The following is a 22793-nucleotide window of genomic DNA, read 5'->3' as shown; positions in this document are numbered from 1 at the left end:
CAGATGTAGACTTGGGTCATCGCTAGAAGAAACGTATAGAAACCCGTACAGCTTCATGATCCCTTTTCATCAGATGTCTGAATATGGCCCCCACTTTTCAAAGCAGATTGCCTGGCAGTCATTATCCCTTCTGTCTCTGTCACCAGTCTGGCTGCTCATGCAGTGTTTCAAGCTTCTTGCATTTTCTGTGTTATGGTTTTTTTGAATAATCATAAAATAGCTGACTGCATTATTGAGTAATGTAGGACATTTTTATGTATTTATCATGTTTATTCATCTGTCCTCCCAAAGTGTCTGAGTTTAGCATTTGCCTTGCTTTTGAATTTAGCATTTGATTCTATTCAAGGCTGCAGCCATGGCTCCACCAGAAGAGGAACCGAAGAGGCTGGGCTCCCCGGAGGAAAGAAGGCAGAACTTGGTGTCAGACTTCCCACCCCCTGCCGGCCGGGAATTCATCTTGCGCACCACGGTGCCGCGCCCTGCTCCCTACTCCAAAGCTCTGCCCCAGCGAATGTACAGTGTTCTCACCAAAGAGGACTTTAGACTCGCAGGTGCCTTTTCATCAGATACCTCCTTCTTCTAATTCTTCTGGCATTACCTCGTTGGTGGCTTCCGAGACAGGGCTGCCTCTTCTGCGAGAGGGTGGGTGTGCCAGGGGGAACCTGTGAGGTCACGTTGAGGGCCCCGCGCAGTGGAGTGATCAGGAATCAAACCGGCGTCCGAGAGACTTGCCAGCTCCAAGCTTATCTCTGGTTCTCGGTGGAGGCAGAGAAAATGGGCTTGCGCTATTGAGAGATCTCTGCCTTGAAGAGACGGCCTTTGTAAATGGGGGTGGGAGTAGGGGTGGGGACACAAAACAGCAGAAGCCTCTGTACTCACTCTGGCAGGATAATGTTCATTGTATTCTCTCCTGTGACTGTCGTCCAGGCTACTGCCTGCATTCATAGTCTGTGCAAACACTTAATGGTTGTATTTATTAGTATCAAGTATGCAAAATAGAGTATCTGTTAACTCCAATTTCTGGATATTTTGATGGTAGCTTCTAGTCCCAGAATCTGTGTTTTTAAAGTGCTACATGACACTCTGTTTATTCAGTCACCTGGTGGTCATCTTTATTATACTAATTAACTTTTCATGAGCATTTTGAATATTCTAGGAGGAAGCTTAGAATTTCACAGTTTCTCTTTTTCCATGTAACTGTAACCTAGATGTATTCCTTCTGATAAAACTGTAAAATGTCCTGGCAAATTAGTTTTATATAATAATCTTGTAAGATTTGTTTTCTCTTATTTGTTTTCCTTTTGGTCACCATGGAGCTTATCAGCCAGCAAATGTCCGCTCTCCCCTTGTCTTGCCGTGCGGCATGCGTCCCTTCGCGTGGGCGCTGGCTGGGCACTGTCGTGATGGAGTCGAGAGGAGCACGTGCTAAAAATGCAGTCTTGGTACATAGAGATTATCATGCAGTTAGTATAATTTGGTATACGTGCTAATGCAATGAGTAGAGGATTATTTTAATGTACTATTTTGCTTTTGTATTTTAGTTGAAAATAATCTGTGGGGATGTGTACCACCCAGTGTGGGGATAACCACCGTATTTCTAGTTATGTGAAGATCAAGATGTATTAAGCCTGTTTTGCTATATGGCCTCTGTTTGCTGATCTGAAGTTATTTTTAGGCCTACAGTACCCACTTCAATCCAAAGTAAAAAATGGTTATATTGAAGCATAAACTTGCCTGTGTAACTCTAAGGAATTGATAGAGCTGTGCAAACCCTGTGTTATATTATTTTTGTAAAAATTTTAAAAATGTGTATATATAGTAAGTGTGTGTACACACACGCACATGTCTGTGTGTGCGTATGAAGCAGGAGACCTGGCTGACGGCCGCCAGCCTCTCGGCGTCTCCTCTGCGCTGCCGGACTCTGTTGCCACGGTCGGCCGTGCGGACGCTGCCTGGGGACAGCGCTGGACCAAGTAGAAGACATTTCTTTCAAGGACAGAGTTTGCTTTCTAATGAGGAAGTTTATAACAAAGAAAAATTCTACAAAAGGAGAAGTTGGACTTTAAAAAGGCATTGTGAGTCTAATAAAAAGGAGAGTGCTGCTTTCTGTGGCTAATTTTCTCTTATTTTCTCCCCTCTGAGGAGCATTTCAGCCTTATTTCACTTATTTCAGCCTTATTTCACTTAGTTTTGTGCTGTCTCAGATCTTCCTAAGTATTTGCAGCCTCCTGGGTCTTACAGAACAGGAATCTGAAGCACATTCTTTGTGTCTTTTTAAAGGTAATTATCCCATTTTATTTTTATTACAGTTATGTGCTAGTTTATTTCACATTTTTAAGTACCCACTTTGTGTCAGGTACGGTACTGGCAATGAAGGTGAAACAGAAACCAACACCACTGCCCACAGGGAACTGACTGACTTACCATCAGATTACAGGGAACGCAGCTGTGTGGTCTGGAGGGCCGACATTTGTCATTCAGATCCGGTCATTCACCGATTCATTGACGTTAACACTAAATGCAGTAATAGTAGGATGAGGTGTTGTGGGAAAGGGTTTTCCCGCAGGCTTTGGGGATCCAGAAAATCATCCCAGAGGATGTGGTTTCCGGAGACCAGGAGAGATGAGCAGGAGCTGGGGAAGGGGCAGGAAGTGAGCCGAGGCGTTTGTTTGCAACCAGCCTCACTGATTCTCCCACCCCTGCGTGCTGGCTCGCTGATGCTCCTGATTGTGCTGTGAGGAGTTTATTTCTCCACCTCTTCAGTCTTTGATCAGTGGGACATTAGCAAGTGTGACGCAGGCAGAGACCTGGAGGGCGCTGCGCATGGGGCCTGCCTTCCCTTCCCACCGAGCCCCCACCACTGTGGGGGGTGGGGGGGGAGCCTGCGCGAGGCGGAGCGGGTGCTGTGTTGTGCAGCACAAGTTACCTGGCAGGAGGGGACAGGGAGAGTGTTATAAGCAGAGGAAACAGAATAGGCAGAATCCCAGAAATAAGAGAAAATGTATATTTAGGCAACAGCCAGCATTTCAGTTTGGTTGAAGTGTGGTATCCAGAGTGGGAAGGGGTGAGAAATGAAGATGGTGAGGTAAACTGAGGCAGGACCAAGAAGTTCTAGGTAAGCCACAGCAAGAAGTTTGGGCCTTAGCTTCAGGGCAGCGGTGAGTCGTCATTGCAGGGTTTTAAGCAGGGAGTGACACGGGGTGGGGGGTGGGGGGTTTAGACCGCACTGCAGCAGGGCAGCTGGAGTGGAGAAGCTGAGGATGTACACGAGGCCTCGGTCTTGAACTAAAGCGGAAGCCCCTTGGAAGGAAGGTAGCAATCACAGCATCGGTGTTTATCTTCCCTGTGTGCTTGGTGCTGTGCTCCAAAGAGGTGCACAGATGCCTGTGGAGGCAACATGACGTGGCCTCACCTTGGGGCCCTCCCACACCTACACATTCCTACACCACCATAATCAGAGTTTTCTTCAGGTTGGAATTTTCAAGACCTCCAGGCATTTATGTTTATGTTTCATTCGTTAGTCCAGCAAATACTTCTCGAGTGCCTGCTGTGTGCCAGGTACTGTTCTCGGCGCCGGGGAGACAGCAGTGAACAGCGCAAATGAAAGACGTGCCCTCGTGGGGCTGGCAGTAAGGGACGCCCAGCACACACAGCTATCTCGGGGGGCAGGGTGCTGCCTAGAAAGTGGTAACGGAAGGCTCGTGAGGCGGTGGCGTTTGGGCAGAGGCCGGAATGAAGCGAGCAGCGGCCTTGTGCACAGAGCCTGGGAGGGGGGTCCCGGCGGGGAGCGCACGTGGCGCGGAGGCACAGAGAGGCCAGCCTGGCCGGAGTGGAGTTGGCGCAGGGGACAGCGGCGGGAAAGAACGCTGGGCGCTCCCGCAAGGCAGGTTACATGAAGCCTTAGGAGATGGGATTTGCTTTCTTTGTTTTTTTATTTTATTTTTTTTTTAATTTAAAAATAACCTTTGCTGTCTACATACTGCAGCCCAAAAAACCAGACCTCAAGGGATTCGTTTTCTTGATGGAGAGGGGAAGGCAGCGGAGAGTTCTGAACCAGGGAAGTGTCCTGATGTGACATTTAGGAGTCACCCCTGTGGCTTCCGTGGGCAGCATGCACTGCAGAGGCTGGGAGGTGTTTGGATGGTAGCTGTGGGGGGAGGGATTGGATTCGCTACGTACCCTGCAGGCAGAGTGCACAGAATTGCTGATGGATCGAGTGAGGGAACGGGAGAGTCAAGGCTGACCGGAAGGTCTGGGGCCTGCGGGAGTGATGCTGTCAGTTACTGCCATAGGGAAGAGCAAGCTGTGGCAGTGCTGTGAGTACAGATTTTGAGTAGGACATGTTAGTGTTAAGATGTCAACTAGACACCTGTGTGGCCACCCTGAAGGACAGCCGCAGTGACCTCCCCGCCTGCCTCCGGGAGTCCACACGGTGTGCAGGCCCCGCCCCACGCCCATCGTACCAGGCCCAGTCTCTGTGACCAGCACGATGCGGGGGTAGTGCTGGGATGTCACTCCCAAGACCTTGAGCCAGGACAAGCCAGCCAAGCCACTCCCAGATTGCTGACCCTCGGCAGCCGTGTAAGATGTTTGCCTTAAACTGCTAAGTTTGGGGGTAATTTATTACTAGTATGCAGCAATAGATAATTAATACCCAAATGGCTGGTTATATAAGGAAAATGTTGGGGCTTATGTTATAAATTGGGAAGTGTAGGTAGTACTTAAGCCACGGAGTACGTGGTCACCTAGGGAGTGACATAGCAAAGAGAAGAGGTCAGGATTGAGCAGAGGAGGAGGAGGAGGGGGAGGACCAGCAGAGGAGATGAGAAAGGAGTAGTTAATGAGGTAGAAGGAAAACCAAAAGTGTGATGTCTTAAAAGCCAAGAAAAAAACTCAAGGTGGGAGTTGATCGACTGTGTCGAATGCCACTGAGTTGCCAAGTACAGTGAGGTCAAGGAACTGACTGGTGTGCGAGTAGCAACTGCATTCAGAGCGAGCTGCCTCCCGGTTGGGAATGAACAGAGGGAGCTGTCTCGAGGAAGGTGGGTCGCCCCTAGAGCCTGTCACCAGTGCCGTGGTGCAGTGAAAACTTCTGCCCCAGGCCACATGGGGTTTGGGCCGCTGGCACTGTTCTGTGCCAGGCACTGGAGGGCAGGTGTGGAAGAGAAGACCACAAAGCCACCGTCCAGTCTGCTTCAAACCAACAGGTGCCCTGTCCACTGCCCCTGCCGCCAGCTCCCTTCTGGGCACACGCACAGACAGGCAACAAATGCTAAGTGAATGAATGAATGAATGAATGCTTCTTTGGCAGAAGAAGCCCCCCCCCTTTTTTTTTGAGATAGCATCTCACTCTGTCACTCAGGCTAGAGTGCAGTGCCGGCGTCATAGCTCACAGCAACCTCAAACCCCTAGGCTCAAGCCATGCCTCAGGCTCCCGAGTAGCTGGGACTACAGGTGTGCACCACTACACCCGGCTATTTTTAGTAGAGACGGGGGTCTCGCTCTTGCTCAGGCTGGTCTCGAACTCCTGACCTCAAGCAATCCTCCCAGAGTGCTAGGATTACAGCCCCCTCTCTTGTGTTTGAATCTTCTGGCCTCTTTGATTTTCAGCCACTGGGCACCGTGAGACTAGAACACTTCAGAATACTGGCTGCTGAAAACCCAAGGAGGGCTGCCAGCACTTCCCTGCTCTGAGAAGCGGGACTTGGCCTCAGCCTGTGAAAGGAGGTGCGGCTAATGCTGAAACACGAACTCCAGCTAGTTCGTGTTGGCACAACTTCCCCCGCTCCCCCCCCCCCCAGCCGCCTGTGATGTCGGACAGGTGGCCATGCACAGAGCCCTCCCAAGTGAACGTGTCACCCTCTGCAGGGAGCGCTCCCAGGGTTAGCTGCCCAGCCGAGGAAGGCAGCGGGACGAGGGGACCGACTCCATTCCTGCTGAGAGGGCAGCGGCCTTGGCGCCCCTGGCAGAGGCCTGGCCGCGGCTCCCCGGCGCACACTCCCCGTGCCTTCCAGCCGAGGGAGCCTCTCTAAGGAAGTTACATTTCCTCCCTGTCAGGATGACAAAAGGATGGACTTGTTTTCATGCACAACCATACAGCATCTTTTGATTTTCGTTTAAATTTGTAGGTCTGTCTTCACCTTGTCCCGGAATAAGGTGGGGGTGCCTTGTGCAGGTGACAGGGCTGGCTCCACGCTGGGCGAGCTGATTCCTGTCTGCAGCGCTGAGACCCGTGAGAAAAGGTATTTCTCAAGAGAAAAAATAAGATTTAGTAACTGTATCAGTTTCCTACAGCTGCCGTAGCACGGTATCACACACTGCAGGCTTGTCTCAGAGTTCTGGAGGCCACACGACAGAAGTCGGGGTGCAGGTGTGGGGCGCGTCCTCGGCCCCTTGGCTTCTGCTGGGGCAGCAGCCCTTGGCCTTCCTGGGCTTGTAGCTGCCGCTCTCCCATCGCTGCCTCTGTGGTCTCGGGGCTTGTCCCTGTGTGTCTTCTCTTCTCTCATGACACCCTACTCCAGTATGACATTCTTTCAACTAATGACTTCTGCAATGACCCTATTTCCAAACAAGGTCACATTCTGAGGTACTGGGGGTTAGGGCTTCAACATTTTTTTTGGTGGGGAGGGCACAATTCAGCCCGTAACAGCCACATTCAAAAGCCATCCAGCCTTTGGTGGCGCCCAGTGTCCTGGGGCTGAGCCGGGGGGACGCACAGAAGCCGGGCCTTGGCTCCAGGTAGGTCAGTTTCCAACCGTGACCTTCCGCACCAGGCACAGACGCTGGGCTGTCACCTCACCTCTTTGAGCTTCCGTTTTCTCCTCTGCCAAAGGGGGACACAAATAAGTACCCAACAGGTTGTTATAAAAATGAAGATAATATTTATTAAATTTAATAATGACGAGTTGTTCAACTGTGCTAAGTGGCACAGTTATGGATGACAGAATGATCAGTTGGGGGACACAAGCACCATTTTAGCGCGAGGACACACCTAGCTCTCCAGTGTTCACAGAGAGAACTGCTCAGATCTCCTAATCTCCTGCCACCTCACCAAATGAACTGTCCTCTTTTTATCCCTTTGCCCCTGCTTGGGTCACAGAAGGAGGTTTCATCCAAAGGCTGAGTGGGCCTTGGGGGGCAAGGGCTGGGGGTGCCGGGAGGAGCGACCTGCACGGGGCTCTCAGTGACTGCGGCAGAGGGGGCAGGGAGAGTGGGGGGCGGGAGGCTGAGGGGCAGGGAGAGTGGGGGGCAGGGAGAGTGGGGGGCGGGAGGCTGAGGGGCAGGGAGAGTGGGGGGCGGGAGGCTGAGGGGCAGGGAGAGTGGGGGGCGGGAGGCTGAGGGGCAGGGAGAGTGGGGGGCGGGAGGCTGAGGGGCAGGGAGAGTGGGGAGCGGGAGGCTGAGGGGCAGGGAGAGTGGGGAGGCGGGAGGCTGAGGGGCAGGGAGAGTGGGGAGCCGGGAGGCTGAGGGGCAGGGAGAGTGGGGGGCGGGAGGCTGAGGGGCAGGGAGAGTGGGGAGCGGGAGGCTGAGGGGCAGGGAGAGTGGGGAGGCGGGAGGCTGAGGGGCAGGGAGAGTGGGGGGCGGGAGGCTGAGGGGGCAGGGAGAGTGGGGGGCGGGAGGCTGAGGGGCAGGGAGAGTGGGGGGCGGGAGGCTGAGGGGGCAGGGAGAGTGGGGGGCGGGAGGCTGAGGGGCAGGGAGAGTGGGGGGCGGGAGGCTGAGGGGCAGGGAGAGTGGGGGGCGGGAGGCTGAGGGGCAGGGAGAGTGGGGGGCGGGAGGCTGAGGGGGCAGGGAGAGTGGGGGGCGGGAGGCTGAGGGGCAGGGAGAGTGGGGGGCGGGAGGCTGAGGGGCAGGGAGAGTGGGGGGCGGGAGGCTGAGGGGCAGGGGAGAGTGGGGGGCGGGAGGCTGAGGGGCAGGGAGAGTGGGGGGCGGGAGGCTGAGGGGCAGGGAGAGTGGGGGGCGGGAGGCTGAGGGGCAGGGAGAGTGGGGGGCGGGAGGCTGAGGGGCAGGGAGAGTGGGGGGCGGGAGGCTGAGGGGCAGGGAGAGTGGGGGGCGGGAGGCTGAGGGGGCAGGGAGAGTGGGGGGCGGGAGGCTGAGGGGGCAGGGAGAGTGGGGGGCGGGAGGCTGAGGGGGCAGGGAGAGTGGGGGGCAGGAGGCTGAGGGGCGGCAGCCCGTCTCGAAGAGCTGCACATACTGGAGTTTGGCCCGAATTCCGCGAAGGCAGAGAAGCTCTGAAAGGTTTGCAGTGAAGAGGAGCCAGACCCCACGGAGACCCGCTAGGAACCCACCAGTGAGCCCAGCGAGCGCTGGCGGTGGCCTTGACCTACAGGAGTGACACTGGGGGGCGGGACTGAGCAAGCGACATCAGCAGGACTCGGTGAAGGGCTGGAGGTGGGCGGTGAGCCAGGGTGTCCCTGTGACCCTGAGGGGCCAGCTGCTGTCGAGGGGGATCTGCCAACGCGCAGCCCGTGGTGGAGCCATGTGCCCTTTCCAGTACGTGTCACGCAGTGGACGGGGTCCACAGGTGGTGACCCCTGTCCCCCGCTGCACCCAGGAGCCTCCAGTCCTGCTGCTGCCGGGGAAGGGGCGGGTATGCCCTGCTGTCCCCTCCTCTACTGACACCTGCGCCAGGGGCCGGTCAGACCTGAGTGACACACGATGCCACACAGGCTCTCCGGCCACTCCACTGTTTGAGGGAACGATGACTTGGCCGTGCTGTTCCTTCACATTCCTCTCCCAGCCCTGTGTCGGCCCAGAACACTTTATTTTTGCCCGCGTTACATAATGAGGGAACCGCATTCTTAGTAAGCCACTGTCACTCTCCTGCGTTATCTTGACTGCATGAAAAAAAGAAGTATTTTTAGAGTGTGAATTTCCCAGACGTTCTCAACTATTCTGGGCCTGAAGTCACGACGTCATGGAGGGCCTGGGTAGCGGGAGGTCCATCCTGCCAGCTGAGCCCATCCTGTCTGGGGCTCCCAGCTCTGAAGCGGGTTGGGGACACCCTGGCCCACCTCATCCCGGGGCAGGCGGCTCCCCTGCACCAGGCTTCCCACCGCCTGCAGCTGGTTCCGGAGCCCAGGAACACCCTGCTTTTCTTTCCTCCTGTTGTTACTTACAAGCAACGACCTCTCTCCTTAGGCTCTGAGTGGGAGGCAGAGTCCTGCAGCGGGTCAAGCCCAGGAGAGCAAATCGCTGTGCATGAGGGTGAAAAGCTCCCTGGGGCCCCCAGGCCCTCCTGTAGCTGCGCTGGGTACGGTGTGAGAAGGCGGCCAGCTTCCCCCACGCGTGTAGGGGCTGAGTGCCCCCGCAGCAAAACAAACCTGTCCACAAAGGCCGGGAGGTTCAGGCCTGGCCATCTGGTTGGGAGCCACGCATGTTGCTTTTGTGTGTTTCTCAGACGCCCAGGCATGTTCCGGGAGCTGGTGTCGCGGCAAACCCGCAGGAAAAGCCGACCCACCTGCAGGCGCCTGGGGGCTGCTGGCAGGAGTCCAATAAGGACCTACCTCGGTCATAATGGAAATAATTCAACCAAAAATCCTGACAGAGTCAGGAGAGAGGTGACCCTCCTCACTGAAGATTTCATCTGAGATCTTTGCAAATATCCAAATTATACATGCTCTTAGAGCAGGTATTTTTCTCACAGTTAAATTAGCTGATTGAGAGTTTTCAAGCATGAATAATGTATGCTGCCTCTTCAAGGGGCAGCTTTTTGCAGTTCCTGGCTTTATCTTTGGATCTCTTTTCAGCAGGTGATCGACATCTCACCTGTAAGTGTGGCACCTCAATCTTCAGATGAGCCAGAAGAGCTGGTAGTCATTTGTATAGATGACCGAGGAAATGAAAAAACATTTTTTAAAGGACTGGGGAATTCAAAGACCTCTAAGTCTCCATCCTCAGACTCTGGGGAGGGAGAAAAGTTGGTGGAGCCCAGTTGGAAACACAGCCCATTAGCTCGTTTAACACTCACAGTCCTGAGATCTGCACGAGCCAAGGGGCTCCTGCACCACTCCGGTGAGATGCCCCCGCCGGGAAGAAATGCCTTTGGGTGCAGGTGCTCTCGCCCTTTCCAGCCACCTTGTCGAGGGCAACTCTCACAACTCCGTCTGTGAGCATCAGATGGGCCCTCGGGGTTAGTGAGGGGAGGTGCCAGCAAGGTGGCAGACACAGCTAGGCTGTAAGAGCAGCCGGCAGAGGGACCTGGCACCATTCGCTTGCAGGTCTAGGATGTAGCATGTGGCCGCCATGACACGTGACCCATTGCAGTATGGCTGACACATGGGTTGGACAGTGCCTGCAGGAGGGAAGGCTAGTGAGTGAACCTCGCTGGCCAGCATCTGCCTTTCTGGAGGGAATAATAAGGTCTTTGTGAACAACTGGCCCTGTAAAGAAGGCTTGAAAGGAAAAAGAAGAGAGTTAATAAAAGGATGGTTTTAAATTGAAGAGTGGGGTCAGACACGGTGGCTCACGCCTGGAATCCTAGCACTCTGGGAGGCTGAGGCAGGAGGATCGCTTGAGACCAGCCTGAGCAAGAGTGAGATCCCGTCTCTACTAAAAACAGAAAAAATTAGCTGGGCATGGTGGCACATGCCTGTAGGCCCAGCTACTCTGGAGGCTGAGGCAGGAGGATCACTTGAGCCCAGGAGTTTGAGGTTGCTGTGAGCTAGGCTGATGCCAGGGCACTCTAGCCCGGGCAACAGAGTGAGACCCTGTCTATAAATAAATAAATAGAAGAGTGGTTTCCCAGTTTTGGGTTGGTTAGTGACATGGTTGTATACAATGAATACAATGTAGCATCTAGTGGCAGAACTTTATAAATGGCTTTTGGCTTGTATTTACAGAATCATTAACGGTCACTTACAGTTTTTAATTTTACAGGGTAATTATTGGTTAGAGGGACTTAGTTGGGTTCTTTCAACTGCAAGGAATAAAATCCCACCAGCTCAAGTAAGGATCCGCGGGGGGCAGTGAGGACCATGAAACGAAACTGGCCACTTGGAGTCCTGAGCCCAGAGGAGGGTCTGGGACTTGGGTCAGCTCTGGAGCACCGAAGCTGCAGGAGTTCGCGGCTTCTCACCCTCTCATATGACTGTGAATGTGACTTGGCTCCAAGTGAGGGGCTTTGTGTCCCAGGACCAGCCAGCTGCTCCTCCCTTCCATAGTTTCATTCCTCGGCACTTCCAGCCTGCTCAGGGTCCACACAGCAGCTTCTCTCCTCTCCCCTCGCCACCTTTCCGCCCAGCTCTGCTCTCCCCAGCGCACTGTTTCGCTGTTCCAGGTCCCTGGCCAAGCGCGTGGTCCGCCCGCTTGATCTTCTCAGCCAGACTGTCGTCCTAAGCTGGGGCCACTGGCCCATCAACTGGGCCCGGGAAATGTTCATGGACGTGACGTGCTCTTTGCCCTCTTGGGAGGGCCATGAACGGAATATCCTTCAGAAGGTGGGACAGCAACTCTGGGATGGCTCTCTTCAAGACTTCAGTTATTCCTGAGGGTTTCTGTTTAACGTTTTATTTGAAAGTTATTTCAAACTTAGAAAGTTGCAAGAAGAGTAAGTACAAAGAAGTCCTATAAATCCTTTACCAGAGGTTCACCTACTATCAATATTTTGTCATTTTAGTTTTCTAGGACTACTTTTTAATAAAGTTGTGTTAAATGGAAATTATGAATGACCTCATTCCTCCGCTACCCACTTAACGTGTCCTCCCTTCTGTGGTTCTGATGGAGAGAAAAGACAAAAGCTATGTTGGGTCGCTTCTCAGGACAGAAGTTGTCGAAATGGCCATAGACCTGAGTTAGGAGATAGATTTTTAATTAGGAGATATAGTTTCAAGTTTAAACTGTCTCTATAAGACATGGGAGAGAGCTATTGATATTTTTATTGCATATGACAAAATCAATCCATTTAAAATAAATTTGAGGGTAGAGAAAGAAAACGGCATTCTAATTACTCTGAAAAACCAGATCCACAGCCACTGAAATACTGGAAAAAATATTTTAAATCTTTTTAAATGCATGCTATGCAGATTTTAATTTTTAAAAAAGATATAATTTACAACAGCAAGACTAGGAATAAATTTGGCAAAAGATATGCAAGCTTTTAAGGGAGAAAATCATGAAACTTTGTTGAAAAAAATTAAAAGACATAAATTGAGAGAAAATGTCAATATGCCATTATTCCTGTATAGAAAGACACAGTATCAGGTATCACAAAGACATCCATCCCCCGACAATGACCTATATAATTCCAAACAAAATCCCAGAAGGGTTTTTATTTGTTCCATTTGTTTTTTGGTGGAACCAGAATAGTTGAATCTGAAATGTATATGGAAGAGCCATGAACAACCCAAATATTCTGTTTTTTTTTTTTTTTTTTAGAGACAGAGTCTCACTCTGTCTCCCAGGCTGGAGTGCAGGGGTGTCACCATAGCCTACTGCAGCCTTGAACTGTTGGCCTCAAGCAATCCTCCTGCCTCAGCCTCCAAGTATTAATAGCTGGGTCTACAGGTACACACCACCATGCCTGCTCTAAGCTATTCTTGAAGAACAGTAAGATAGTGAATATCACTCTATGAGATATTAAGACTTACAATACAACACTAGTTAAAAGAGTGTGGTACTACCATATGATCCAGCAATCCCAAAACAGGGCATATATCCAAAGGAAATGAAATCAGTATGTCAAAGAGATAGCTGTACTCCCGTGTTTATTGCAGCACTATTCACAATAGCCAAGATATGGAATCAACCCAAGTGCCCATCAATGGATGAATTAAAAATATGTGATACATATACACCATGGAATACTATTCAGCCATAAAAGGGATGAGATCCTGTCATTTGTCACCAAATGGATGAACCTGGAGGGCGTTGTGCTGCGTGAAATAAGCAGGCACAGAAAGACAAACACCACGTGATCTCACCCATGTGGGAGCTAAAGAAGCTGATCTCCTGGAAGCAGAGTAGGATAGTTGCGGGGAGGGAAGGGGGCGAGAGAGATTGGTCAATGGGTACAAAGCTACAGACAGGAGGAGTAAGTGCTGGTGTTCTCTTGGACAGTAGGGTGACTATGGTTAACAATATTGTACTGTGTATTTCAAAATAGAAGAGAGGATTATGAATGTTCTCACCACAATGAAATGATAAACGTTTGAGGTGATGGATATGTTAAATACCCTGTTTGATTTTGACAAAATGTATGCATATATTGAAACATCACACTGTATCCCATACATATGTACAATTATGTGTCAATTAAAAACCAAACTTAACAAAAAAAGTTTGGTACTGACTTGAAGTAGCCCACTAGAACAGACGGCGGGTTCAGAAACAGACCCACGCCTGTAAGGCAGCTTGGGCTCTGACACAGACAGCAAAGCAGAGCAGTGGCGAAGAGATGGGATAGTCAATAAACTGCGCTTGGGCAAGAGGTTATCCCTGTATCCCAAGAGACAAAATAAATGAAATTGGAGCCCTGTGTCACTCCCTACTCAAAAATCAATTTCTGGCCAAGTAAATACTCTTATGCAAAAGGCAAACTCATAGAACATTTAGAACACAATATGGGAAAGGAGCTTTAAAATTTCAGAGTAAGGAGGTCTAAATATGAAAGAACATGAGCCATAAAGGAAACGACTGGTACATTTGCCCACATTAATATTAAGGGCTTCTGTTCAATAAGCACATAAAGAATGTGAAAAGACAAGCTACAGGCTAGAAAAAGATATTTGCACATATGCAACTAACGTGGATTAGTGTCCAGAACAGATTTTAAAATCCCTCCCTTGAATCGGTAAGAAAAGACGAAAAACCCAATAGCAAAACAGGCAAAAAAGATATGAACAAGTCTATCATAGAAGAGGAAATAAGAATGAGCAAAACACTTAGGAAAAGTTGTTCAACCTCATTAACAATTTAAGAAATGCAAATCAAAATCACGAGACATCATTTCACACATACCAGATGGCCACAAATTTTAAAGTTAGACAATATTCAAGTGTTGACAAGGATTTCGAGCAACAGGAACTCTTATCCATTGCTGGCAAGAGTGCAAATTGGTATAACTTTGCAAAATAATTTTGCATTACCTAATAAAGTTTGAATAAGTACTTACCCTACAACATAGCTCCTGGTACGTAGGTTAGGGCAGTGGTTCTCAAAGTGTGGTCCCCAGGCCAGTAGCATCACTATCACCTGGGAATGCATCAGAAATGCAAATTTCCCAGCCACCCAGACCAAGGGAGCCAGACGCTCTGGGGCTGGGCCTGCGCTCTGTATCTCAGCAAGTGATTCTGATGTGTACTCAAGTTTGAGAGCCACGGGTGGGCACCAGGAGACCAAACAAGAACGTTCACAGCAGCACTTTATAAAACCCGCACACTGGAAACTCTGATGTCTTTTGACAGTGGAAAGGATACTGATACTGTGGTATATCCATAAACAGTGAAAAGCAATGAACCACCCTTACACTGGTTGGCATGGATGAGTATTGCAAGCATAGCACCGAGTGGAAGCAGCATGCCACAGAGACACACATGCAGCATGATTCCATTTATCTAGAGGTCAAAACCTGGCAGCTCTCAACAACAAATTGTTTAGGAATATGCACATAGGTCGTGCTCCCATCAAGAAAAGCAGGGGAATGATTTCCACAGATTCGGGAGAGTGGTTCTGCTGTGGGGCAGGAAAGAGGATGTAATTAGGGAGGCGTGGACAGGCTTTAAAGGTACAGGGCCTATTCTGTTTCTAAGCTACATGGTAGGTGTATTGCTGTTCACTTTACTATTTTTAAATAATAGTATAGTTTTATATCCTAAAGTGGGAACTAGAAGTTTCCATCACATAGGAAGCGTTTGCATTACTGAGGATCCAATGCAGTGACGGCAGCAGCCTGCTCGGCTTGCTGGCCTGGTCCTAGGGTCTGGCTGTGCGATCCACACATGGCTGGGCCATGCAGACTCATCCTGCTGGGGACAGTTCCGGATCCTACGACTGGGTGGGACTTCGAAGAGGTCAGGCAGGGAGGATCAGGGAACACTGAGTGCCACCTTCTCTCCCTCTACTTCCTGCATTGTCTGCCCTTTGGCCCCCTGACCCTGTCCTCCCCTCCCAATTTTCCTACAGAGGATAAGAGCTTTAGCTGTGGCTTGGGAGCAGGGAGCCAATTGCCAATCTGCTGGAACTTTTGTATAACGCAGTTTCGCTGTTGATGTCTGAAACATGCACACATACACACATACACTGCACAATAAAGAAAGGATGCTCATGACTGTGAATGGTACTATTTTAAGACTCAGTTCATTTACATGAACATTTAGCAAAGTCATCTATCTTTATCAAAAAATCCTTTTAACAAACATTTCCCTAAAATAATGACAGATGGTCGGTAGGTCATTCGGCCACGTGGCAGAGATTTAACCTTTCAGCAGTCATTCCCACTTACAGGAATGTCTTTGGGAGGACCCTGAAAATGTGATACTGCCACATGTTTGACAAAGCGGACTTTCTCTCAGTAATTATTTTGGACTAGATCTTTAAGCAGAGAGAAAACTTGTTATTTGTAACCATGTAGTTGCTGGAGTTTGGGTTTTCAAAACATCACGACTCCAGGCAGAGAAAGAAAACAGCCCGAAGACGGAACTGCTGCCCTTCCACAGTCTGCCAGCGTGCTGAGATTGCTGCCACTGTCACCGAATCTCCCCTGGAGCCAAGGGATTGGTGGTATTTTCCACTGATAGTCGCAAAAAAGACTTTCATACTGAAACATGGATGTAATGAGGAACAAAGTGCAAACTTGTTGAGCTCCCTTTGAGCTGGTCCCTTTTCTCTGCCATTGGGGGTACTGAACTTAGGTAGAAAAGTTTGCAAAACACTCTCTAAGTATGGCAGAGAGTTTGAGGGCTTCAGGCCAATGGCCTGCGAGGGAAAGGGACCAGGCGGTCAAGGGCCACAGGCCTGCGCTGTCCCTCTTTCCCTGCATGACAACCCTAGAGGCGAAAAAGAAACCTTTACTGTGTTAAGCTATTGACAACCTCCCCCCCCCCCCCCCCCCCCCCCCCCCCGACTGGCAGCTAGTATCCTAAGGTGATTCACAAAGGAAATGCATGAAAATGCTCACCTGGTGTTTGTGATGACTACTTGGGTAGAGGGTGAGTTAGGGGAAGGCAGGCTGGAGGGGTGGCCCTGGGAGGGTATTACCTGGGCCTGTTGCTGTGCAGGTACATGGGTGCTACTCTTTCTGAGAGATACAGATGGCCAAGTACAGAAAAAAAATGATAGTGCGCATCACTTGTTTCTCATGTGGACCGCGGGATTGCTCACAGTTTAATTAGGTTACAGCTGCACAGAGAAAGGAAAAGAGCCGGAAGTCTTTTGGAGTTAGGAAGGGGTTAAGAGCTAAGGCCTCCTTTTGGGATACATCAGTCCCTCAGAGACACCATCCACTGGACGGCATTTATGCAAGGATTGGGGCTGACCCCTGCCCCTCAGAAGATTTAATGAGCCCCCCCAGCAAAAGACCTTCCCAGCAGCATTTTTCAACATCTGGAGGGTGGTCAGAGACCCTGCCATGTGGGCTGCCAGGAGACCTCAGTGTCTGTGAAACAAGCAGGTTTCTCAGGGAAACTCCAGCCAGGCATTCTTCCACAGGAGGCTCCAGGCTGACAATAAGAGAATGGTATGCAAGTTCCATGGACACAGGCCTGGGCGCACCATCAGGACGAGAAACTGGGCACCCAGAGGAGCAGAAGGGACCGAACGCTACAGCCCTGTGTCCTCCTGACGGTCAGAGCAGCGCAGCCTTCTCCACGTTGGCTCCCAGCTCCTGCCAGGTGGGAATTTGCTAGGTGAGGAACAAGGATTTGCTTGTTCAAATTATTCCAAACTTGAGCTTTGAGAACATGCGCTGATTTGGAGAGAGGACGGGAATAGTTACCTTCCTTTGCAGGACTTGATTCTGAAGGTTGCATTGGACCTCATGATTCATCGCGCCCGGGCTGGACTGCTTTACACACGCTGCTGAGAAAACGCCAAATCCTAACCAGGGGCTATCAGCTGGCCCAGCCATAGGGTTAGGGACAGCTTGGGATTCTCTGGACCTCAATTTCTTGATTTCGGCAGGAAGATAATTCCTTTGTTATCTTTCTCTAGAAAATAGAAACTGTTACTGAATTTCCATGCGGGCCTCTAAAGAAAGACCATTCTCCTTTAGAAGATCATCCAAGACTCAAAACAAATCTGCTTTTGGCAGGACACCATTTAATCAGCTGAAAGATATTTATATCTGTGCTTACAATTCTGTGCCTCGTCACGGGAAGGGAGAGAAGGAAGTTAGGGATAAAATGCTCCCTCATTTTTCAGAGGAATAATTGGAAGACTCTTTGGGAAAACATCCTAAGTTGTTAGGTTTGATATTTGCCATCCATCTCAAGTTTACTAGAAACAATAGATTTCTTTCTAATGAAAATAACTATAAAAATAGAATACAAGTGAGGGCAGAGATCATCATGTCAATTAACTGTGACAATTCATTTCGTCACTCTGTTAATTCAGATTGATGGAACAGTCCATAGAGCAGATGCCTCAGTAGGAATTTTATAAGTGGCATCTGCTGAGAATTGGAATTGGTGTTTTGTTCCTGAGCTATCCTGATCAGCTTCCTTTCAAAGGTCTAGGTGCTCGTGAGCTTGCCACCGACACCTATACAGATGTTCTCTGTTAGGCCGCAAGCTGCTCAGAATCAGTGAGGGTTTGGGGGAAGTGGGATTGGATGCTGGATGAAAAAGTTACCTATAAAATAATGAGGTCGACTCCAAAATGATGCCCCCCTGCAGGGCTGGAAGCCGGCGCTGTCCAGGGAGACCTGCATTTCCCGAGGGTGAGCACGCTCAGCCCTTAAACACCAGGACACGCGGCGAGAACAAAGCGAAGTAGAACCCCCCCAGTGCTCTCTGGGATATTTCCAGGCCACCAAGTATTTCTGAACAGGGTAAGCAGGAGCACGTCTCAATTCCTCCAGTGGCAAAATGGGGATACAATGTCTATTATTTGCCACGGAACTCCTAAGATTCAGGGCTGATGTCAGTAAATCTACACAGTGGGGAAAGCATGTATTTGAAATCCTGCCATTTCAAACCAATCATCCAATTTACCCACGGGTCAGGCCCACTCCTCCGACACCCCCACGCGCGAGCCACCCCCCACTACACGTCCTAATCCTTCAGGGCCTTTGTGCTCGCTCATCTAATGAATCGCTTCCTGCCTGCACAGAGGAGGCCGCGATGGCTGTCAGGATACAGCGTGCCACAGATGGCTACGCTCGCTCAATCCACTGGGCCAGTTCCTGAAGGGCAGGGCCCAGGTTTTATTTACATGGCTCTTTAATCCATCAAACCCTTACATGACATATGACTAATTAATTGCACACGTGGATGAGTTGGTAGAAAAGTATTATTTATTATAATTTTTTTTACCTAAGCTAGGTACTGTGTCTCTTATGAAATAGTTCAGATTTCCAACTCTGTGTGTGCTCACGATCACTGCAACTTGAAAGCCTGCTTAGGACATGGCTGTACCTTTAAAGAAGCCTGTGGTCCCTCCTTGATCGCATGCTCCTTTCTCTAGCCCAGAGCATGGAACCACCCTGAGTTTTCTGTTAAGTAGCATCTTGCTTCTCTTTATATTTTGCCACATACGATGTATTCCTAAACAATACATTATCTACAATACACTATCAAGTTTTCCATGTTTTTAACCTTCATATAAATGAAATCACAGTGTATGTGTTCTTCCTGACTTGTTTGTGTTATACTATTTGTGGCATCACCCACACTGATGTACAAAATGTAACTGCATTTTCACAGCTGTATAGTATTTTATTGTATGACTGTATCCAATTTATCCGTTCTTCTGTTAAGAGCATTTGGGTTGTCCAGACTTTTTGCGGTTACCAACAGTGCTCTGTGAACAATCGGGGGTGACTCCTTACGCACATACAGTTTCTCTAGCGTACATACTTAGTGAGGTGGCTTCAATCTGCATTTCCTGAGGCTCACCATCTTGTGCTAGTTGTCTTAAAAAAATTAAAACCTAAGAAATGCAAAGTCCTCTTTGTCTTGCTCAATCAGCTCTATTAAAAACAACTCCTTGAAGCAGCTGGCATTCCACTGCATGGATGTTTGCAGCACGAATCCTCACACACAGGCAGAACCTCTTAGGGTTTGTAAAATGAAGCTGACGCTGCTGCCAACACTGTGCTTATCAGAAGCAGCAGGCTCCTTGCTGCATTGAGCATGAAAGCATTGCTGCTTCCAGAACAGAGACAAGTACCAAATGACTGTGTGCACTCCCATCCCTGCTGGAACCTTCTGCCGGGAGGAGATAGCCACGCACTCACATGTAGAGGGCTAGTCTCTAAGAGGGACAGAGGGATTCCCCGTGGAGGCTTCTGTTTCAACAGCAACTTCCCAGCCGTCTACAAATTGCATGCTTGCCATGCGTGGGAAGAGTCCAACCTAACCCAGTGGGCATTTAAAAAAAAAAACAACAAGGAACAGAACACCCTTCAATAAAGAATAGAAAATAAAAGCAAACCAAATGTTACCTCACAAATCTCCTGTTTTGGAGGTGGGTGTTTAGAGTTGTGCTGCTAATACAGTAGCCATTGCCACGTGTGGCTACTGAACACACTTGAAATGTGGCTACTGAGACTGAGGAACTGAATTCTATATTTTGCTAAATTTTACTTTATTTTTAATTAAAAAAATTTCAGAATATTATAGGGGCACAAATGTTTTGGTTACATGAATTGCTTTCGTACAGTTTGAGTCAAAGTTACAAGTGTGCCCATCGCCCATAGAATGCGCACTGTACCTGTTAGGTGTGAATTTACTTAACCTCTCATCCCCCCTCCCACCTGGTTGGTTTCCGTTGAATTTTACTACCATATGTGTATGAGTGTTGATTACATTAGTTCCAATTCAGTAGTGAGTATATGTGGTGTTTGTTTTTCCATTCTTGCGATACTTCACCTAAAAGGATGAGCTCCAGTTCCATCCAGGTTGTTATAAAAAGTATTAGTTCACCATTTTTTATAGCTGAGTAGAACTCCATGGTATACATATACCACATTTTATTAATCCACTCATGTATTGATGAGCACTTGGGTTGTTTCCACATCTTTGCGATTGTGAATTGTGCTGCTATAAACATTCGAGTGCAAGTGTCTTTTTAACAAAATGTCTTTTTTTCCTTTGGGTAGATACCCAGTAGTGGAATTGCTGGATCAAATGGTAGGTCTTACTTTTAGTTATTTGAGGAATCTCCATACTACTTTCCATAAAGATTTTACTAGTTTGCAGTCCCATCAGCAATGTATAAGTGTTGCTTTCTCTCAGCATCCATGCCAGCATCTGTTGTTTTGGGACTTTTTGATAAAAAACTCCATTCTCAGTGGAGTTAGGTGATAGCTCATTGTGGTTTTGATTTGCATTACACTGATGATTAGAGGTGTTGCGCATTTTTTTATATATTTATTGGCCATTAGTTTATCTTCTTTTGAAAAGCTTCTATTCATGTCTTTGCCCACTTTTGAATGGGGTTATTTGATGTTTTCTTGCTAATTTGCTTGAATTCTTTGCAGATTCTGGTTATTAGCCCTTTATTGGATATATAGCATGCAAATATTTTCTCCCACTCTGTAGGTTGTCTATATATTGTTAATGTGTCAATACTACTCAAAGTCTACAGACTCAATGCAATGCCTGTCAAAATCCCAATGATATTTTTGCAGAAACAGAAAAATCCATCCTAAAATTCATATGGAATTCCAAGGGACCCCAAAAACCCAAAACAATCTTGAAAAGAAGCCTCACATTTCCTGATTTCAAAATTTACTACAAAGAGACAGTAATCAAAACAGTGTGGTACTGGACTAAAGGTAGACATATAAGACCAATGGAATCAAATAGAAGGCCAAGAAATAGATCCTACTAAATGGTCAAATGATTTGTGACAAGGTGCCAAGACCATTCAAAGGGGAAAAGACAGTCCTCTCAACAAATGCTGCTGGGAAAACTGGATATACACACGTAAAAGAATGAAGTGAGGCTTTTAGCTAATACCATATACAAAAATTAAGATGAAATGGATCAAAGACCTAAATGTTAGAGCTAAAACTATAAAACTCTTAGAAGAAAACACAGGGGAAGGGCTTCATGATGTTGGACTTGGCAAATCATTTGTCAGATCATTCTTAGATCTGACAGCAAAAGCATAGCCAACATAAAAAAAAAAGTAGGCAAATTGGACTTCATGAAAAATTTAAAACGTTTGTGTAAAGTTCACCCAACAGAATAAAAAGACAATCCACAGAATGGGAGAGAATATTTGCAAATCACATATCTGATAAGAAACTAATATCCAGAATATATAAAGAACTCCTAAAACTCAACAACAAAAACAAAAATCCAATCAAAAATGGGTAAAGGACCTGAAAAGATATTTTTCCAACAATGATATACAAATAGCCAATAAGCACATGAAAAGATGATCAATACCACTAATCATTAGGGAAATGCAAATCAGAACCATAATGAGCTACTAATTCATACCCATTAGGATGGTTATTACCATAAAAACAGAAAACAAAAAGTAGTGGTGAGGATGTGGGGAAATTGGAAGTCTTGTGCATTGCTGGTAGGAATGTAAAACGTTGCAGCTGCTGTGGAAAACAGTATGGCAGCTCCTCAAAATATTAAACATAGAATTATCATTTGTTCCAGCAATTCCACTTCTGGGTACATACCCAAAAGAAGTGAAAGCAGGGTCCCCAACAGATATTTGCACACTCATGTCCATAGCATCATTATTCACAACAGCTAAAAGGTAGAAACCACCCAAATGTCCATGGAAAGATGAATGGATAAACAAAATGTGGCACATACATACAATGGAATGTTATTCAGCTTAAAAAAGGAAGGAAATCTGACACACGCTTTGACATGGGTGAACTTTGAGGGCATAATGCTAAGTGAAATAAGCCAAATGCAAAGGGACAAATATCATATGATCCCACTTATATGAGGTACCTAGGGTAGTCAATTACATAGTGACAGTAGAATGGTGGTTACCAAGGACTGGGGGAAAAGTAATTGTTTAATGAGCACATAATTTCAGCATGGGGTGATGAAAAAGTGTTGGACATGGATGGTGATGATTATCATACAACAGTGTGAATGTACTTAATGCCACTGAACTGTACACTTAAAAATGATTAAAATGGTAAATTTTATGTTATCTATATTTTACTACGATAAAAATTATTTATGTGGCTTATATTTCTGTTGCATGGCATTGGTCTAGAAACTCAGTATGTTGTAGTTAATTATAATTAGTGGTCATAATTCACAATTACCTTTAAAAAAAGAGAAAAAATTTTGGTAGAGTTTATTTTAACAAAATCAAGTGATTGACCTCTACTTACCGACTGCTGTGAAACCACACTGGAATACAGCACACTAAGTCAGGCAGTTACTGACAAGCTATACCAGGCACAGGGCGCTCCATGGGTCTCAGAGACGCACACTGAGCTGGAGAAAGGGCAGGCATGGATGTCAGGTGGCAGGTGGTTCTAAGGCCCAGGGGGAGTCTAAGAATTAGTGAACACCTAGTTCTTCACAAGGACAGGGTAACACTTGAGCAATGGTAATTCATTAGGAACTGATTTTGTCGTTGTGCTACATAAGATGGCATACAGTGATGAAACATGAAACACCTATTCCTCACATGTCACGTTCTGCTAAAAG

General features: G+C 48.1%; 1 protein-coding gene across 3 annotated transcripts in view; it reads left to right on the top strand.

Annotated features, from left to right (window-relative positions):
- RAB3GAP1 (RAB3 GTPase activating protein catalytic subunit 1) overlaps nucleotides 1-2096 on the top strand; it is a 98123-nt gene extending 96027 nt beyond the window's left edge. For 2 of the 3 annotated variants that reach the window (XM_069473240.1, XM_069473249.1), the window contains one exon: nucleotides 347-2096. In XM_069473240.1, coding sequence (XP_069329341.1) covers nucleotides 347-583 — 237 coding nt within the window. In that variant the 3' untranslated portion in view covers nucleotides 584-2096. Of the gene's footprint in view, nucleotides 1-328 lie in introns of all 3 variants that reach the window. The other variant, XM_069473235.1, reaches the window with a different exon arrangement.
- The last annotated feature ends 20697 nt before the right edge of the window (nucleotides 2097-22793 follow it).

The sequence above is a fragment of the Eulemur rufifrons genome, chromosome 1 (assembly GCF_041146395.1).
Source record: "Eulemur rufifrons isolate Redbay chromosome 1, OSU_ERuf_1, whole genome shotgun sequence".
Classification (NCBI taxonomy): domain Eukaryota; kingdom Metazoa; phylum Chordata; class Mammalia; order Primates; family Lemuridae; genus Eulemur; species Eulemur rufifrons.
The sequence above is the reverse complement of the archived record's forward strand: the minus strand, read 5'-3'. Positions and strand labels throughout refer to the sequence as shown.